This window comes from Ziziphus jujuba, chromosome 8 (assembly GCF_031755915.1).
Source record: "Ziziphus jujuba cultivar Dongzao chromosome 8, ASM3175591v1".
NCBI lineage: Eukaryota > Viridiplantae > Streptophyta > Magnoliopsida > Rosales > Rhamnaceae > Ziziphus > Ziziphus jujuba.
This window is the reverse complement of record NC_083386.1, coordinates 10,627,187-10,648,728: the sequence shown is the minus strand read 5'-3', so window position 1 is coordinate 10,648,728 and position 21,542 is coordinate 10,627,187. Positions and strand designations below refer to the sequence as shown.

General features: G+C 31.4%; 1 protein-coding gene and 1 pseudogene across 1 annotated transcript; both read left to right on the top strand.

Moving 5' to 3' along the window:
- The first annotated feature begins 4,803 nt into the window (after positions 1 to 4,803).
- LOC107413326 (protein NUCLEAR FUSION DEFECTIVE 4-like) lies at positions 4,804 to 6,934 on the top strand. The gene has a single exon (XM_060820026.1). The coding sequence runs from the start codon at positions 4,927 to 4,929 to the stop codon at positions 6,721 to 6,723; it is 1,797 nt and encodes a 598-aa protein (XP_060676009.1). The 5' UTR covers positions 4,804 to 4,926; the 3' UTR covers positions 6,724 to 6,934.
- A 3,518-nt stretch (positions 6,935 to 10,452) lies between these two features.
- On the top strand, positions 10,453 to 19,158 carry LOC132805056 (uncharacterized; annotated as a pseudogene).
- The last annotated feature ends 2,384 nt before the right edge of the window (positions 19,159 to 21,542 follow it).

Here is a 21,542-nt window from a genome sequence, read left to right as displayed (position 1 = left end):
TTATCATTATTAACTTATTTTAAAGAAAATAACAACATTGTATATACTACTGCTCTATTTTTATAAGCATTTTGGGAAATTTGGTATGGGGGCATATATATATATATATATATATATATATATTGGCAACACAAAAAGAAGCATAAAAAAGAAGAAATTCTTTCATCTTCAAAAATAAAAGAACTAAAATGAAAGATATTCCTCTCAATTTATCATATTATATACATGTGTATACATATATTGAATGGAATATGAAATACATAATAATGTATCTTAAAGTTTATATCTATATTTATATAATTATATATATATATATATATATATTATGAAATACATAATCATGTTTCTTTTTAAGTTTTTTATTGTTTAAATTAAAATTTAAATAAAATTCATGACATAATTTTTTAAAAAAAGAAACTAAATATATTAATAAATGAATTAAATAAAAAAATTGATTTGATGACAAATAACTTTAATTATATTAATTTTAAAAAAATAATATAAATAACATATCATATTTAATAAAATAGCAAAATATAATTGGACAGTCTGCAGCTAACATGGTAGATCCGTCCTTCCAAATAATTCATCGAGTCATACCTAAAAAGAACAATGAAAACCACTAGCATCCTAGTTCATTCATTAGTTGTTGTTGTTTTTTTTTTTTTTCTTTTTTTCTTTTTTGCTTAAACGATTTAACAAAATCACAATAGCACTTTTTTAATTTTTTTTTGGTTCTTTTCGCTGACAATTGACAATAGTATTTTAGTATGTATGAATATGATGAATTATAACTTTTGAATAAAAATTGATAAAATATAAATAGAAACAATTTATTGTAATCTATGTTTGTATTTTTGCTCAATTGTGTTCCAAAAGGAAGTTATAATTTCGATATGTATTATTCATACGAGGTGTATATATATTTCAATGTTAGTCAGTCAGTCAGCTAGCCACTTCCATCAAACTTTAACAAAAAAATCTGAGGAACTGATTAATAAGAAATTTTATCAATCAGTTTCAATGTCATAGTTAATAAGAAACTTAATCCAAAGAAAGTTTATAGAGAAATTGAAACACGCAAAAGTTAGGATGGTTTCTTGAAAAAAAAAAAAAAAAAAAAAACAAACAGAAAAGAAAAGAAAAAGAAGGCAGGGTGGTTCATGAAATTTTTTAATAAATCTATTCACATAATATTGTCAAGATACATAAGCTAATTTGTCATATGCTATGCTAAGACAAAAATAAGAGGTTGTGGAAGTATCTATCCACTTTTAGGGTGTGTTTGTTACGCAGGATTGAGCAGGTCAGAACAGAATACAGTTTCAATCCGGTGTTTGGAAAATAAAAATGAAAGGAGAACATATTTATATTTTATCCCAAATGAAAAGAATAGATCTGACCCATCTGGAGACTGGGTCACTTTTATCCGACTGAGCTCCAATCCCAGTCATATGCACGTAATGCCACCCAAGCAAACGCCTTATTAGCATTCTTACTAGATAACGATAATTCGTCTACTCTTTAAAGTCTTCTGAATCCCGTCTCTCTCAATTTCAATAATTAAAATTGGCTTTACTATGAGAATGAATCTTCTGCCTTATATTTTTCAAAGTTCTGTTCGGTCAATGATGTAATACCACGTGATTTGAACAAATGATTGTAATCCCTTTTATGGTGAATAAATGATTCTAGCCCCTTTATTACATCCAATATTAATGAAAAGAAAATTCAACCAAACATCTAGTTCTTTAAAGACTTTATTGCCAATTATATTTGAGTAAGCAGGAAAACCGAACCCCGTCCTCCTCATGTTTTTCATTAAAAGCAGCCAATTCTCTGCACTAAAATCCAAAGGTTTTTTTTTTTTTTTTTTGATAAGTAAAATCCAAAATTGGAGAGTCCCCAAAAAGATCCGACTCTTTTATATATATATAGTGATAGATTGGAACCCGATTATGAATTTCCAAATACAAAAAGCTAGTCAGTAAAGTGAAAGAGACTTAAGGTGATATGACATTGCAAACGCTCAGTTTCTGTTGTCATATGGACTTCTTGTGTCATGGATTTGTTGTAGAAAATAGCTAGTCTAGCTATGGAGATGCTCATACAAAAGAAAAGTCGTCATGATCAAGCATGCATTATGTCTCATAAGTCATCGCCATGCTCAAGCACAAAACTGCCTTTTTGCTTCCTTATGCAAAACCCAAAAAGGGTAATAATATATACAACCTTTATAACCTAATTTTCTTTTTAACATTTTTTTTTATAATTTATTATAGTTAGCATTTAATATGTGTTAAATTACCATTTTAAAATTTTTTATTTAGATGAAGGTTTAAACCTAGGATTTTCACTTTACCACTCTATCAAACCTACAAATACAAAAGTGAATGTTATTTTAATGTTCTCTTCTGCATGTAGGTTTAAGTAAATCTTTTTAGATTCACATACCAAATGGAATTACTATTTTATAAAAACAGCTCAATATACTGCTTCGATTTCTTTTGATTTGTTTTTGGAACTATATAGGTTTATTATTATTATTATTATTATTTAGTTGTTATTGTTTGAATATAGGTTGTTTATAGCTGAAATTGAGTATGGTATACGTTTAGCTCGCAAATGGTAAAGAGTTAAATGCCACTAGCTATGGCCAGTAGCTTTTCGTTCGCTGTCACACTTTTAATAATATCAGATATTATTGATTGGTCCATACATGAACCGTTATTTCAAGATGTTGAACGATCGAAGCACGACTCTTCTTCAAATCGCAAATGGATTTGAACGGACCTACTTTTCTATGAGGAAAAGATTCCTTACGCAATGTTTACCTTTTATTTGTGGTAATTGATTAATTTCCTATTTTAAATTCTAACTAATTTGTACATCTCTTACTAGTTATTAATTTCGTTTATTTTTTTATTTAAAAAAGATGGTCGATGGTCTTGAATTTTCATTCTTTTTTTTTTTTTTTTCCTTTTTTGATGAAAACGGTCTTGCAGTTTACTTCATCTTTTTTTCCTCCCTATTTGTTTTATACTAACTGATATACCAATTTTATATATATATATATATATACACCAATCTTTTTGCCATAATTTATTGGTTTATGTAGAGTTTATCGGTCCAAATATTTAAAATTTGTATGCTAAAAAAAAAAAAATGTTATATATATATATATATATATTAATTTGTAAACTATATATTCACGTACATATTATCGATCATATTAATTATATATATCCAACATATTGGTATTGGCTCAGCTTAATTTTACTCGTAGTATACATGTGGTGATCATATATATAACTTGTATAGTCAAGCGCGTAATTTCCTATTTTGGTTTCTATTAATTTCCTCTCATAGTAATTTCCTTCTAATACTCTTATTTTGGAAAAACATATGTTGCAGTCCAAAAATATTTTGTTTATATATTTGTCATATTAACATTTTTTTTTCGTTATAGTTTTCAAAAAACGAAATGTTTTCATTACAATATTTTCCATAATTATAGAATTTGCATATATATATATATATATACACACAGTAACACAAGAATTTCATCTAATGAAAGAAGAAATAAAAATAGTCATAAATCGTTAATCGTTCTTCCACCGACATAAAAACAAATAGGCAGTTCTTCCATCGCTTGTTGGCCCCCCCAAAAAAAAAAGTTGTAGTGCATCACTAATTACTAATTATTTGTTGTAGCTAATAAATTTTTTTTTATCAATATATAGTAATATACTTAATTTTTTTAGTCAGGAGCAATACCTAATAATTCTTTTTTTTTTTGGGCCAATATATAATATAATTAAATTTTTTTAGTCAGGATTACATGATATAGAGGAGGGCATATAGCAATATATAATGATAAAACATGGAGAACATAAATGCATTTACCCAAAAAAAATAAAATAAAATGGAGAACATAAATGCATACACACATCTAGCTGACACATCAAATATACTCAAACTAGAGTAGGAGTGGTGACAACCACAATGTTTCAGGAAAAAAATAAAAAATAAAAAATGGTAACAACCACAATGGTAATTAAAATATATATATATATATATATATCCGTTTTCTTTTTTTGAACCCAACAACAATTAAACTATAAAAGCTACACATGAATATTACAATAAACTGAAAAAGAAAAGTAAGCTATTACTAATTGATGATAGTGTAGTTACATTAATGTAGTCTAGTGTGTTTTATCTGTTATACTTTTATATGTGTTTTTTGATATTTTGACTTTTTATTAGATCTTTAATATTAGAATTATTATTAGGATTTATTTTTTCAACTTTTAGCATCAAATTTATTACTTATCAGATGTTTATTATTTTTAAATAAAATTTTAATATGTTATTAAATTTATATTTTATTATTTTTTAATTTTAAATTCTAACAATTTATGTTATCAAAAACTAATAAAAAAATCTGATACTAAAAATATAAATTCGTTTAACTAATTAAATCTCAATCTGCAAAGATATTTCTCTATAATAACGTTAAATTACAAGTGTTACAAAAGATTTAGATTATATTAGGAGGTAAATCATTGTTATATATATATATATATACATATCACCTTTAACACAATTTAGCCAAGCCATTAACATTTGATTTATTAATTGCATTAGCAATTTTATTAAGAAATTACATTAAAAATCAAAACAGGAAAGAAAAAAAATCATAATATTGATTGATTATTAAATAGCGAAAGCATACTAGTCCAAATTTCTTTTGTCATTTTTCTGGTCCTTTCGTCTAAGTATTAAATTCAATTCAAAACCCATTTCCTTCACAGTTGTTGAGTATTAAGAGCATATATCTATCCCTCTTTCTCTAGATATATACTCCATGAGCAAATCTTCTTCGTTAAAAGGGATTAACAAATCCAATACCAAAAACAGAAAATGGGTTTTCAAAACAATGGTGAGACAGCAATTGGAATCCACAGTTTCACAGACCTCAAGAGCTTCACCCACCAAGTCCTAACCGGCCGGTGGTTGATGGTCTTTGCCTCATTTCTCGTGATGGCAACAGCCGGTGCGAGCTACATGTTCGGCCTCTACTCCAACGACATCAAATCCGTCCTCGGATACGACCAAACGACACTCAACCTCATCAGCTTCTTTAAGGACTTAGGAGCTAACATCGGCATCTTCTCCGGCCTCATCAATGAGATCACACCTCCATGGGTGGTGTTGGCCATCGGAGCAGCTTTCAATTTCTTCGGCTACTTCATGATTTGGCTCTCCATAACGCAAAGGCTTCCAAAACCTCATGTCTCGCTCATGTGTATCTACATCTTCATCGGAGCTAACTCTCATACCTTCATGAACACCGGAGCTCTTGTTACTTGCGTCAAAAACTTGCCGAACAACCGCGGAACTCTCATGGGCGTTTTGGGTGGCTCCATTGCTTTAAGTGCTGCTTTAATCTCGCAGCTATACCATGTTTTCTACGGCGATGATACCAAGTCTTTCACTTTGGTCATCGCTTGGCTTCCAACTGCTTTGGCTTTGATGTTTCTTAGACTGATTCGGATCATGAAAGTTGAACAGAATGGCAAAGAAAGAAAAGTTTTATACAAATTCTTTTACATTTCCCTTTCTCTAGCTGTGTTTCTCTTGATGGTAATCATAGTAGAAAGCAAAATCACTTTCACCAAGATAGAAAACGGAGGGATTGCAACCGTGGTGCTTTTCTTGCTTTTTCTTCCAATTTTCGTTGTTGTTGCAGAAGAGTATGATGTATGGAAAGCGAACAAGAGAAAAACAATTATACATGATCAACCAACGGCTACTGCGGCTAACAGTAATAGTACCAGAACGCAAAATCCGAACAAAACCACCGGTGCAGTGACTACGACTATACCGGAAAAGGAAAAAGTTTACTGGTGGAAAAATGTATTCCAGCCGCCGGAGATCGGAGAAGACCACACAATTCTTCAAGCAATATTCAGTGTGGAAATGATAACTCTTCTATTGACCACAATTTGTGGTCTAGGAGGGACTTTAACACTCATGGACAATTTGGGTCAGATTGGAACTTCTTTAGGCTACTCTCTACACAGCATAAGAACTTTTGTCTCCCTCACAAGCATTTGGATCTATCTAGGAGAATCATCCATGGGAATTCTCTCAGAAATCTTCATCAACAAATTCAAATTCCCTCGTCCTCTGATGTTCACTCTGACCCTCCTGGTTTCATGCATCGGTTACATTCTCATAGCTTTCAATGTCAAACATGGTCTCTATATTGCTTCAATTATTACAGGGTTCTGTTTTGGTGCTCATTGGCCTCTGATTTTATCCATCATCTCTGAGATTTTCGGGCTGAAACACTATTCAACTCTGTATAACATCGGTTCCATGGCAAGCCCAATTGGGTTGTATTTGCTGAATGTGAGAGTCACTGGGCGTTTCTATGATAAGGAAGCCATGAAACAGCTTGAAGCTTTGGGAAAGAAAAGGAAAGCTGGTGAAGAATTGAATTGTAATGGCGGAGAGTGTTTCAAGCTCTCTTTCATTATAATTACTGGTGTGACCTTGTTCGGGACAATCGTTTCGCTGTTTTTGGTGATGAGGACTAGGAAGTACTACCAGAGTGATATTGATAGGAAGTTCAGAGAGGATCAAGAGAACGTGGCCGAAAATGAGACGCTTGTGGTCGGAAATGAGGTTGGCCGGCCGGCCGGTGAGTTATAAAAGCTTTCATGAGTGGGCAAAAGCAGCTGATGAAAATATTATTACAGTGTTTGTTTCTGTTTTGCTTATCTACTTCCTCTTTCAAGAACACATAGGAAATGTGACAAATATGCCTTACATATATATATATATATATAGCTATATATGTGTATATTTATTTACACCTTATGACCTTAATTAATTATATATATGAGACCTTTTTTTCTTTTTCTTTTTTTGTTTTCTGGGAATGTTATTATATATATGAGACTTGTAAATAATGATTTACACCTGCACTGAAAAAATATATAATTGTTTAGGGAATACATGTATTTGTACATATAAAATAATTTATTTTTTTTGCTTGAATTGTACGTATAAAATAATTGCCTTATACGAATATGCTTTGTACAATTAACATGATGCAATTCAAGTTGTAATCAACTTGATAGTAATTTATATGAAATTTTGAAACAATATATTGACAATTGAATTAAATTTTAATCAATAATAGTACTCAATTTCTACTCGAAGACGAAGACTAATTTTGTCGTTTGTTCAACTTGAACTTGTTTCCAGTACTCTTAAACCACAAAAATACATTTATACCATTCAGTTTGTTATCAATTTCCAGCATTTCACCTTATGGAAAATACTTATCTCCATAACGGTATGAAAGTAGCCCTTCTTATTTAAATTCAAAATTTTATTTATCTATGTATTATATAGTAAATCCTATAAATTTTAATAATTAATAATAAATATGATTATAAAATATATGGGCTATACAAACTAATTTTGATTTGTTATAAAATTTAAATTGACCCGTAATAATGAGCCACATGAAAATAAAGAGGGATGCCTCCTCCACAGTGGCACGGAGGCAAATATTGTTCTCAACTTGTTACCTAAAATTGGGAGAAAAAGTTGACTTTATTAATTTTGTATGTTAGATTTCATTAATTGTGCTGCAAACCATTAAGTAGTGCAATCAACAAATAGATTTCATTCAACAAACAAGAAATGACGACCATATGAAATTGTGGCACAAAATGGTCAAGAAATCAACAGCTACATATGATTGATTCCAGCTTCGAGGGTCACTCAACATCTATGAAACTTTGCCAACCAATCAGCAGATTTTATTATTATTATTATTTCGCTGAGTAATATTATGTTGATTGTAAAGATTTTAAATGATTAATAAATCTGCTAATTTTTTATATATCCTTTAGATTATACATTTTTTTTATTAATATTGGATTTTTATTTGCACGTTCTACACATACATGTGCGCGCACACATACACACACATATATATATATATATATATAATGGACACAAAACACAAGTTTCATTTAATGAACAAAGAAATAAGATAGCCATTGATAGTTTTTCCACTCACATATATATATATATATATATATATATATATATATATATATAATGGACACAAAACACAAGTTTCATTTAATGAGCAAAGAAATAAGATAGCCATTGATAGTTTTTCCACTCACATAAAAGTAATATCACTAATTACTATTATTTGTTGTAGCTAATAATCTTTTTTTTTGTCAATATTATACGATAAAACTTATTTATAATAATATTATATATTGAAATAACCTCTATATAATTATAAAAAATTTTGATCTAAGTTTCAGCCAATTATAAATAAAAATAAATTCTACATTATAATAAATTATGAATTCCTTAGGTCCTATATTAAGGAATTATTTTGGTACATTTATTTGGTTTACTTATATTATTTTTAAAGTAAAATGAAACCAAATAATAATAATAATAATAAAGTTATGGTAAATCACATCCCCGTTATCCTTCTAGACCATATTACTACCCGTAACTGAGAAGTATTATGTTGATTGTAAAGGTTTTGAATGATTAATAAATCCTGTTAATTTTTATATACTCATTAGAATATCCATTTTTGGCCAATGTAAAATTTATATTTGCATACTCTACACAAATATATAATATACACAAAACACAAGAACTTCATTTAATGAAGGAAGAAACAAGATAGCCATAAATAGTTCTTCTACTCACATAAACATAAATAGATAGTTCTTTTATCATCTGTTGACCCAAAAAAAATATATATATATATTTGTTGTGTATTACTGATTACTAATTATTTGCTGTAGCTAATAATTCTTTTTTTTTTTTGTCAATCTATACAGTAAAATCTCTTTATAATAATATACTATATTGGAATTATCTCCATTTAATTTATAAAATATTTTGATCCCAATTTGAATAAGTTATAAAAAAAAAAAATTCTGCATTGTAATAAGTTATGAATTTGTTAGATCCCTGATTAAGGAATTTTGCATCTAAATAATAATAATACTTATATATAAATTACAAAAAATATATGGTACTTTGATATCTAAAATTTGTATGACATAAAATATTAAGGCAAAATTGATTAGGATAATGAATTATTTTTTTAATATTGTCATAATATCTATAAATTTACTACTATATAATAACCTGCCGACATCAATACTTTCTTATTAAAGTTAAAATATTTTTAATTATAACTTCATTAAATTATAATTTTTCATAATTATTAAATTAATTTAATCCTAACAATATGGTTATAACGGGTTCTACTATAATAATAATAATATATATATATATTAATCAGGATTACATGATATGGTAGGGGAGAGGACAGTACTATGTATATAATGACAAAACTTGGGTAACATAAATGAATACACAGATCTAGCTGACATATCAAATATTCTCAAAACTTGAATACGTGCGGTGACACCCACAATGGTAAATTAACTACACACACACACACACACACACACGCACACACACGCATATATATATATATATATATATATATCCTTTTTCTTTTCTTTTCTTTTCTTTTTTTCCTATCTGGTTTAATTGTATATTTGATATAGCCAGCGACAGGACAACTATAAAAGGCAACAGATTAATGTTACATTAAACTGAAAAAGAAAAATAAACTATACCTATTTAATGCAAGTGTAGTTATATTAATACGTCGTATAGTGTGTTTAACCTATCAATCTTTATATATGGGTTTTGATTTTTTAAATGGAATTGTTAAATTTTGAAACAAAACCTCAGCTTGCAAAGATATTTCTCTGTAATATCATTAAATTGCAACTCTCCCAAAAAATTTAAACTATATTAGGAGGTCAGGTGAATCATTATTATATTTATTATATATATATATATATATATATCATCTTTAACACAATTTAGCCAAGGCAAACACAATTTAGCCAAGTCATTGAATATTATTTATTAATTGTATAGCAACTTTATTATGAAGTCAAATGGATTGAACTTAATTAGTAAATATCTTACATCTATATCTATATGTAAAAAATTATGGATTCGAAATATCAAATAAGAAGGAAAAAATTATTTTAAATGTAAAAGGGTATTATTTTAAATAATTGAAAATTTTTAATATGAAATTACATTAAATATCAAAACAAGAAAGAGAAAAATAATAATGTTGATTGATTATTAAATAGCGGAAGCACACTAGTCCAAATTTCTTTTATCATTTTTCTAGTCCTTTTGTCTCAAATATCAAATTCAAAGCAAAACCCATTCCCTTCTCTAAAGTTTTTGAATCTTAAGAGCGTATATATTTCTCTCTCTATACACGTATACTGCATTAGCAAATCTTCTACATACTAAAGAGATTCACAAACCCAATACCAAAAACAGATAATGGGTTTTCAAAACAATGGTGAAACTGCAGATGGAATCCACAGTTTCACAGACCTTAAATGCTTAACCCTTCAAGTCCTAACCGGCCAGTGGCTGATGGTCATGGCAATAGCTGGTGCTAGCTAAATGTTCGGCCTCTACTTCAACGACATCAAATCCGTCCTCGGGTACGACCAAACGGCACTCAACCTCATCAACTTCTTCAAGGACTTAGGAGCTTACATTGGCACCTTCTCCGGCCTCATCAATGAGATACACCTCCATGGGTGGTCTTGGCCATCGGAGCAGCTTTCAATTTCTTTGGCTACTTCATGATTTGGCTCTCCGTCGCGCAAAGATTTCCAAAACCTCATGTCTGGATCATGTGTATCTAAATCTTCATCGGAGCTAACTCTCATACTTTTATCAGCACCAGAGCTCTTGTTTCTTGTGTCAAAAACTTCCCAAATAGCTGTGGAACTCTCATTGGACTTTTGAGTGGCTATACTGCTTTAAGTGCTGCTTTAATCTCTCAATTATGCCATGTTTTCTACGGCGACGATGCCAAGTCTTTCACTTTGGTCATTGCTTGGCTTCCAACTGCTCTGGCTTTGTTGTTTCTTAGACTCATCCGCATCATCAAAGTTGAATAGAATGGCAAAGAAAGAAAAGTTTTATACAAATTCTTTTATATTTCGCTATCTCTAGCTGTGTTTCTCTTGATGATAATCATTGTAGAAAGCAAAATCACTTTCACCAAGATGGAAAACGGCGTGATCGTAACCGCGGTGCTTTTCTTGCTTTTTCTTCCTCTCTTCGTCGTCATCGCAGAAGAGTACGACATTTGGAAAACGAAGAAGAATTACCAGACAAAAACAATTATACAGTGACAACAACTATTTCGGAGAAGGAAAAAGTTTATTGGTGGAAAAATGTATTCCAGCCGCCGAAGATCGGAGAAGACGACATAGTTCCTCAAGCAGTATTAAGTGTAGAAATGATAACTCTTTTATTGACCACAATTTGTGGTCTAGGATGGACTTTAACACTCATGGACAATTTTGGGTTAGATTGGAACTTATTTAGGCTATTCTCTACAGAGCATAAGAACCTTTGTCTCCCTCACAAGCATTTGGATCTATCTAGGAGAATCATCCAAGGGAATTCCTCAGAAATCTTCATCAACAAATTCAAATTCCCTTGTCCTCTGATGTTCACTCTGACACTCCTGTTTTCTTGCATCGGTTACGTTCTCATAGCTTTCAATGTCAAACATGGTCTGCATATTGCTTCAATTATTATAGGGTTATGTTTTGGTGCTAATTGGCCTCTGATTTTTATCCATCGTTTCCGAGACTTTTGGGCTGAAACACTATTCAACTCTGTATAACATCGGTTTAATGGCAAGCCCAGTTGGGTTGTATTTGTTAGAATTTTAAGAATCTTAATACGCATAATAAATTCCAATCAAGTATAAAATACTAACCTCCGAAGGCAGTCATTGATAAACTTCAATCTACTATCTGCAAAAACAGAAAACAATGTTAAGTAGTGCCTATGGACACACTACTCTTAAACCACTCTCAGATCTTTGATAATCCTAATCTCAATAATAAAATACAGTATATGTTGTTTGCTTGCCCTATACCCTTTTTTATAGTCTGTGCAAGTCAATCGACTTATAATGAGAGTTGGTCCTCCAGTCCAATGGGCCAACTGAAGTCTTATAGAGAGTGTGTGACCAAGGGTCCTACTACAAATAATAAAATAAGCCAGTCCCATTAATAGCATAAATGGGCCCTGTAAGTGAGAAATTGATTATGCAAAGTCCACATTTAATTAATTTATTTAACATTCTCCCACTTGGACTGTATAATCATTACATATATAATCCAAATTCACTTACTATAGAATCTCCTGAACCATGATACCATTTCATCTAAATATATAGTATGCCAACAGGACACAACAATACACCAGACTAGGTAATAGAGATTCTCTCAGTAAATCTCCCAAAACGCGATACCATTTCAACTGAGCATTTTGCATGCCATAAACTCAGTTTAGGTAGTAGAGATTTATCTAACCATGTGCAATCCCAAACACATACAATACCATTTCATTCGAGCACATCGTTTATCGACAGGATACAACAGTATACCCAAACTAGGTAGTAGGGACTCACCATGCCACCTGTGGATCAATATACACATATATACATGGACTAAAAGTCTTAAACAGGCCTGTAAATATTAGGAGCAATAATATGTGTAATAAATCATCTCATGAATAAATAATGATCCACATATATCAATGTATTAAAAATACTCAAAGAAATAAATAATGCTCAATATGGATATTACTGCAGAATACATAATAAACTCCCACTGACCCACAGCAGTCTCAACTGCCTAACAATCCCATACGAGACACATGCTCCTCAAATATGCCTACCGGTAAAGCTTTGGTCAGTGTATCTGCCACCATGCTATAAATCGGCATGTGAACAACAGTAATGAGGTCCTTTTCAACTTTCTCCTTTACCACAAAATATTTCACATCAATGTACTTCGTACCAGGAGTACCTTTTAAATTATTGGAGAAAGGCACCGCTGCAGTATTATCACAATATATCATAATAGGCCTCTCAATGGAGTCAACTACTCCTAAATTACGGATAAAATTCCGTAGTCAACTGCATGACGGATAGCCTCATAACACGTCACATATTCTGCCTCCATAGTCGAGGATGCTGTCACTGACTACTTGGCACTCCGCCAAGATACATTACCTCCTGCCATGATAAATATATAACCAGTGGTAGCTTTCTTATCATCCACACAACCTTTATAGTCTGCATCACTATAACCAACTACTTCAAGAAAGTTGGTGCGACAATATGTCAATATATGATCTTTAGTACTCTGAAGATACATAAAGACCTTTTTAACTGCTGATAATGAATAGGACTGGGATTGCTCATAAATCTACCAAGCATACCCACAGCAAAAGCTATATCATGCCGTGTACAAACTTGAGCATACATCAAACTACCCACTGATGAAGAATAGCGAACATTCTTCATTGCCATCCTTTCTCTATCATTTTTGGGACACTGATCCTTAGAAAACCTTTCACCCTTTGTGGCTGGCATACTTCCAGGAGAACTGTTGTGCATATCAAACCTCTTAAGGATTCTATCAATATAGGCTCTCTGAGACAACTGCAACACATAATTAGTCCTATCTCGCACAATCTTAATGCCCAAAACAAAAGAAGCTTCACTAAGATCTTTCATATTAAAATGGTTGCACAGCATCTGCTTTGTCTTAGACAATAGGTCAGTGTCATTAGTAGCCAAAAGTATGTCATCAACATACAACACCAGAAATATAAAACTACTCCCACTGACCTTCATATATATATGCACCTATCAACCACATTCTCCTTAAAGCCATTTCCGATGACAACCTCATCAAACTTGAGATATCATTGTCTCGAAGCTTGCTTAAGACCATAAATTGACTTCTTAAGCTTACAAACCAAATTACCATTCCCTGTTTGCTGGAAGCCAACTGGTTGAACCATATACACATCCTCATACAAATCACCATTCAGAAAAGCAGTTCTGACATCCATTTGGTGCAACTCCAAGTCATAATGTGTCACTATCGCCATAATGATTTTAAAAGAATCCTTTGTGGATACAGGAGAGAAAGTCTCTATATAATCAATTCCTTCCTTCTGGCTAAACCCTTTAGCTACAAGTCTAGCCTTATACCTCTCCACTTGACCATTGGAGTCCTTTTTAGTCTTAAAGACCCATTTGCACCCAATAGGCTTGCTACCCTCTGGTAACTCAACCAAATCCTAAACTCCATTTAATGCCATGGATTTTATTTCATCTTCTATTGCATCCAACCAAAAATTTGAGTTTGAACTGCTTATGGCCTCCTCATAAGTGACTGGATCTAAATCATCACGTATGTCAAACTCATGCTCCTGCAAGTAAACCTCATAGTCACCAGGAATAGCTGATCTCCTAGTCCTTTGTGACCTCCTCAAAAGTACATCAGCATCTGCAATAGCTGGAATATCCTGCTCCTCAACAATGAGTTCATTCTGACCAACTACTAGTTCATCAACTACTGGATCAACAATATCTCTATTAGGAACAACTATACTGGGAATGAAAACACTTTCTTCTCTAAATTGAGGCACCCTTGTTCCATTATTATCATCAAATCCAAAATCATCTTCAAAATAAATGGCCCTGTCTGATTCCACGATCCTGGTGATGTGAGAAGGATAAAAAAATCTTAAACCCCTAGATCCTATATAATAGCCAACAAAATATCCACTAATGGTTTTAGGATCCAACTTCTTAATTTGGGGATTATAAATCCTTACTTCAGCTTTGCAACCCCATATTCGAAAATGGTGCAAATTTGGCTTTCTTCCTGACCATAGCTCAAAAGGTGTCTTAGGAACAGACTTACTTGGAACTTGATTCAAAATATAAGCCACCGTCCTTAAAGCCTCTCCCCACAAATAATCTGGCAAACTAGAATTTGTCAACATAGACCGCATCATATCCAACAAAGTCCTATTCCTTCTCTCAATTATGCCATTTTGCTGAGGTGTACCAGGCATCGTATATTGCGCATCAATGCCACACTCACGCAAATAAATAGCAAAAGGCCCTGGGTTCCTTCCAGTCTCATCATATCTACCATAAAACTCACCACCTCTATCAGACATTACAACTTTTATTTTCTTATTCTTTTGAAGCTCCATCTTTACCTTAAACTTTTTAAAGGCAACTAAAGAATCTGACTTCTCACGAATAAGCTCAACATATCCATAACGAGAGTAATCATCAATGAAGGTAATAAAATATCTATAATCACCTAAAGCAGTTGGTGTAAAAGGTCCACATATGTCAGTGTGGATTAACTCCAAAACATCTCCACACCTAGCTAACTTATCCTTTCTTACCTTGGCAGTTCACTTCCTTTTCACACATTCAACACAAGTCAACAGATCAGAGAAATCAAGATTAGGAAGTATCCCATCTTTCACTAACCTTTCCATTCTGTGCTTAGAAATATGTCCCAAACGTTTATGCCATAACATTGAGGAATTGTCATTAACTCTTGGGCGTTTGGAAGTAACAATAGGAGCAACAATAAAATTAACAGAGAAATTAAGACCATTATTAAATAAATCAAGCTTATATAAATTGCCACGTAAAGTTCGAAAACCAACAACTTTACCATCCTTAAATAATTCAACTTTGTTATTTCCAAACAAAAAACTATAACCTTGACTATCCAAAACAGAAATAGATAACAAGTTTCTTCTTATTGAAGGTTCATAATAAACTTCTTGCAACTCCAAAGCATATCCAGTGGCAAGCTTCAACTTGATTGTTCCCACAATGTCCACCTTCACTCTTGATCTATCTCCCATATAAACATGCTGCTCAAGATTGGTTGGGCCCCTTCGGCTTATCACCTGCAATGAATTAGTAACATGAATTGTTGCTCCAGTATCTAACCACCAAAAATTCATAGGCACACCAATAATATTGGTCTCAATCATTAAAATATTACTTTTCTTCTCTTGCTTTCCCTTTAAGGTCCAACAGTCTATCTTCTTGTGTCCAACTTTATTGCAGTATCCACACCTTCCATTGAAGTACTCTTTCCTTTCTCTAATCTGAAAAGCACCATCCCTTAGCCCTTTAGGCTTCATACCAGAAAAATTCTTCCTATTGGGGTTAAAACCCTGCCCAGGCTTGAAATTTTGTCCTGGCTTGAATCCTTGTCCCTTCTTTTGGAAAAACTTCTTGGACTTATCTACCTGATGTGAAACCATAGCAACAGACCTAGACTTACTTAATTTAATTTAATATCATCCTCTTCCTTGACAAGGATAACAGTCAATTCCTCCAAGCTACAACCTTCTTTCTTAATATTCAAACTCGACCTTATATTATCAAACTGTGATGGAAGACTCCTCATTATAGAATAGGTCAAGAACTCTTCTCCAATGTCCATCTTAAGGTCCTTCAGCTTATTATAATAGGAGGAAAGTAGTATAATATGGTCCCTTACTCCTTTAATACCATCATACTTGGTATTATTCAATAGGTTCAAATAATGATGCTTCTCATTCATATCAAACTTGATAAACTTCTTTCCTATCTCCTCGAGAAGTTCTTTTGCTATATCAACCTTAGGAATACTAGCATATATAGCTTCATTTATGTAATTCTCCATCATCATTTTACAGCACTTATTAGGATGCTTCCAAGCCTCATAAAATTTCCTAATTACTGCACTACTATCATTAGTTGGTATCTTGGGTGAATCTATCTCCAAAGGCAAATCCAATTTCATAAATGTCAAATTCATAATTAAAGTTTTCTTCCATTTCTGATAATTTGTCCCATCTAATTTCATCATGGTAGTCATGGGCAGAAAGTTTGGGGTGCTACTAGCTGTAAAAATAGTAAACAACAAGACATTCAAAAATATAAGACAATTTAATTACTATTTTCTTGCCCCTCAATACAAAATCACAAACATAAATATCGCTTAGAGTCTTTGTAGTACTAAAGATACCCTTACGCGGGCTAGGGACAGTCAACCAAATAACCACAATCAAATGCATTGAACTGAATCACTGACAGGGTAACCTAGAACCTGCGATTCATGGTATTCAATCAACTTCTACTGCCATTCCAAGCGTCATACAAAGCAACTAAAACCACCGACAGGGTAGCCTAGTTACCTGTATAGACCCTGGTTAATAAGTGGGAGATAATTAACAAATTGGCAATTTCATGATATAGGTAAATAAAAGATAACCCATCCACTATGCCAACACACATTATATTGGTACACATAATACAGACAAAATAAGTCTCACGACAGGTGAGCACCTAAAATCCCACACTACTATACCAATTAGGCACAAAGCCTCTTTGGGTAAGCTCACACAATCCAATTTTCCAATCACAAATATTTAATTTAATTTAATAAAATTGGAATGTGATAATTAAACAAATAAATGAACAATAAATAAATAAATTGAACAATTGGATCATTAAATTAATTAATAAATAAACAACAAATAAATCAATAAAAAAAATAAAAAAAAATAAATGAGAATAAAAATAAATAAGTTTTTTTTTTTGGGCTTGCTGACGTCATCTGTTGACATCAGCAAACGACGTGTCGTGCTGACGTCAGCAGATGACATCAGCAGTCAGCCCAAAATGGCATGTCGTTCGCGCCTTCTTCCTCAGCTAGCCGGGTCGGGTCTGACCCGATTTCTTACCTGGCTCTATCTCGCCTTTCCAGACTCCGTTTCCGGGAATACCGGCGGCGATAGTTTCGTCTTCCCTTGGGCAACGTTTCCCACAAATCAATTTTATTTAAAATCAACTCAAAATAAACACCCAAGCAAGGTTTATATTTGGCCATGGAAGGTTCAAAATTAACAGATTTTTACAAGGTTTTGAACCAAATTGATTAGTCTAAACTACTACATGCAATCCATAAACACCAATAAAACATAGCCCAGTTTTCAAATACCATCAATAACCATTATTCAGATTTTAAGGGTTTGATTTTTTTTTTTTTTTTTTAATGAAGAAATAGCAATCGGGTTATATATAGATATGCATACATAATCGAAAGTATTATCACATAGATTCCAGTAAATATATAAACATCACAAACACAATCGGGCATGAATCTTATATATTCACAAGATATGTAATTTTGATTCTCTTAATCTACACATGTATTCGAATCGGAGAAGAATGAAAAATAAACAAAAAACATGTATAGATTATTCAATGGCTGAACATACAGTAATAATCCGAATAATCACATGAAATTTATTATACGTATTAACCATTCTTTGATACTAATTGTTAGAATTTTAAGGATCTTAATACGCATAATAAATTCCAATCAAGTATAAAATACTAACCTCCGAAGGCAGTCATTGATAAATTTCAATCTACTATCTACAAAAACAGAAAACAATGTAAAGTAGTGCCTATGGACACACTACTCTCAAACCACTCTCAGATCTCTGATAATCCTAATCTCAATAATAAAATACAGTATATGTTGTTTGCTTGCTCTAGATCCTTTTTTATAGTCTGTGCAAGTCAACGGGCTTATAATGAGAGTTGGTCCTCCAGTCCAATGGGCCAACTGAAGTCTTATAGAGAGTGTGTGACCAAGGGCCCTACTATAAATAATAAAATAAGCCAGTCCCATTAATGGCATAAATGGGCCCTGTAAGTGAGAAATTGATTATACAAAGTCCACATTTAATTAATTTATTTAACAGTATTTGCTGAATGTGAGAATCACTGGGCATTTCGATGATAAGGAAGCCATGAAACAGCTTGAAGCTTTGGGAAAGAAAAGGAAAGCTAGTGAAGAATTGAATCGTAATGGCGGAGAGTGCCTCAAGCTCTCTTTCATTATAATTAGTGGTGTGACATTGTTCGGGACAATCATTTCTCTCTTTTTGGTGATGAGGACTAGGAAGTACCATAATATTGATATTTACAGGAAGTTCAGAGAGGATCAAGAAAACGTCACGGTGGCCGGAACTGAGACGCTGATGGTCGGAAATAATATTGGCCGTTTGTCGTCGGATCTGAAAGCTATTGAGACTGAAAAAGAGTGTCGGTGAATTATAAAGCTTTCAGGACTGGACAAAAGAGACTCTCAGAATATCACAAAACGGTGGAAACAAATACAATAATGGCTTCGGCCTTTTTTTTTTGGGCTGTTGTATGACAATGCCTGTTTATCTATCTTTTTTATTTTTTATTTTATTTTTTTATTTCTTATAATTTTTAACAAGAAGAAATGTAAAAATACTATGTGCGTTATAACTTGACCTCTAATTAATTACCTTTATTCGCATATGCTTGGCCAAAAAAAGTATTCAACCAAATGCGAAATTAGAATCGACAGGATTCAAGTTTTTTTCCTTTTCTTTTTTTTTTTCTTTCTTTCTTTGACGAATGATAGGATTCAATTTGCAATCAACTTAAGACAGAAATTTGCTTTGAAATTTAAACAATGGAATAATGACATCGGTAATAAATATTTGATCCAACTGAAATTATTATCATTATAAATTGAGAAAGGAGATTTTACTACCAAATGAAACTTTGGTATAGTATTATCATCAACTATCATTATCATTTATTTTCTCTCAATGCTTGGATGTGGCATAAAATTTTACCCTAATATGTTAACTTATTTTATAAAAATTCTTTTTTTTTTAAAAAAAAAAAAACACCATGATAATAATGGTCTTGAGTTTTAATTGATTATTACCATTTGGATTGTCCCAAACACCTATATGACTTTGATGGAGCTAAAAGCATAACAAAATAAATGTTTATTATATTCACGATAATAAATTGTATATAAAAATTTCACTATGTAAATATTTACACCATAAAAACATAATAATATATATAATGAAGTGGATGATTTTTATGGTTGAATATCCATATTTATGCCCATTATACAACGATTCAAGTCATAAATTAGATGAATTTTAAAGTAAATTTGTCCAAAAATATATATATATAGTGATATATAAATTATAAAAATAAAAATTATTATCCACGATATAAATCAAGACTTATGGATTATCGAGGACAATAATCTTTTATTTGTAAATCCGTTTATTACATTTAAAAAAGAAGTTACAACCACATGAAATTATGGCACAAGGTTAGTGAGGATATAATAACTACATTTGATTGCCATTTGCCAGCCAGGGAAGACCACTCAAGCCTAATAGAGTGTAGCAACCCATCCGGAGCTTGGCTGTCTAAGGTACCAAAACACGAATATTCATATTCTGAAAAAGATACTAATATCAGAATCACATTATGTATTATATTTAATAGTATCATGACCAAGATTTGATTCATTCCAAACTCTTCAAATTCAAAAATAGAAGGATTTGTTCATGATAGAAAGATTTGCTCTCATGTTCTGTAATGTAAAAAGTCAAAATATCTCGATTCTCAAAACAAGATTGATAAAAAAATAAAAATAATAATGATAATAATAAGTAAAACAAATATAGAAAATTCGAAAAGAAAAAGTTATGTTAATTCGTTGATTCATCTATCTAAAAAGTTATGTTAATTCGTTGATTCATCTAGTGTTCAAATATATTTTTTTCATCTCATATAATATATTTTATATCTGTCACCGGTAAAATAAATAAATACATTGCCATTGTATTAAAAACAGCAACGATTAGTCTTGGCTTTAGCAGTCCAAGGTGTTAGGCTGGTAGCATTGATTGGTAGGTCTTTTTTTTTTTTTTTCCTTTTTTGGTAATTGGACTTTTTAGGTCTAGACCGACCATAGTAACACTATCAGTTGTAATGATTAAAGGTTTTGGATGAATAATAAAATCCACTATAATTTTTTTATATAGAAAATAATCATCATATAATTTTTTATTTTATTTTAATTTACTTTATTCGATTATTTTCTTCAATTCCTATTATTTGAAGTGTACATTTACAAGTGATTAATATTTAAATAACTAAGTTTAATTGTTTTCCCTTTGGAACCGTGGTGTTTTTCTTTTGAGTGGATTTTAAACACGGACAATTTGGTCCTATAGCCCTTCTGTGCCCCAATAATTAATTCAGATTGTGATATAAAATTATGAACTGAAAGAAATCAAAAGACAATACCTCTTGAACTCTCATTGGCTGTAGATAACGACACACCATCTTTATCATATATTTAGCATTTAAATTTACTATTACAATTTTATCCTAATTATACTTAATTAGATCACATTTTTATTTTGAGTTTGTCCTAATTATAATTAATTAGATCACATTTTTGGAAGATCAATCCATCTATTAATGTTTACCCATATTGATATTAACTTTTTTAACCTTTTAATTTATAAAAACTGACAAATAAATTTATACAGTTAAATATAGAATACTAAAAAAAAATTAATGAAGATTTTAAAAAAACGTGATGTCTAAGAATGAAGATTTAAAAAAAACGTGATGTCTA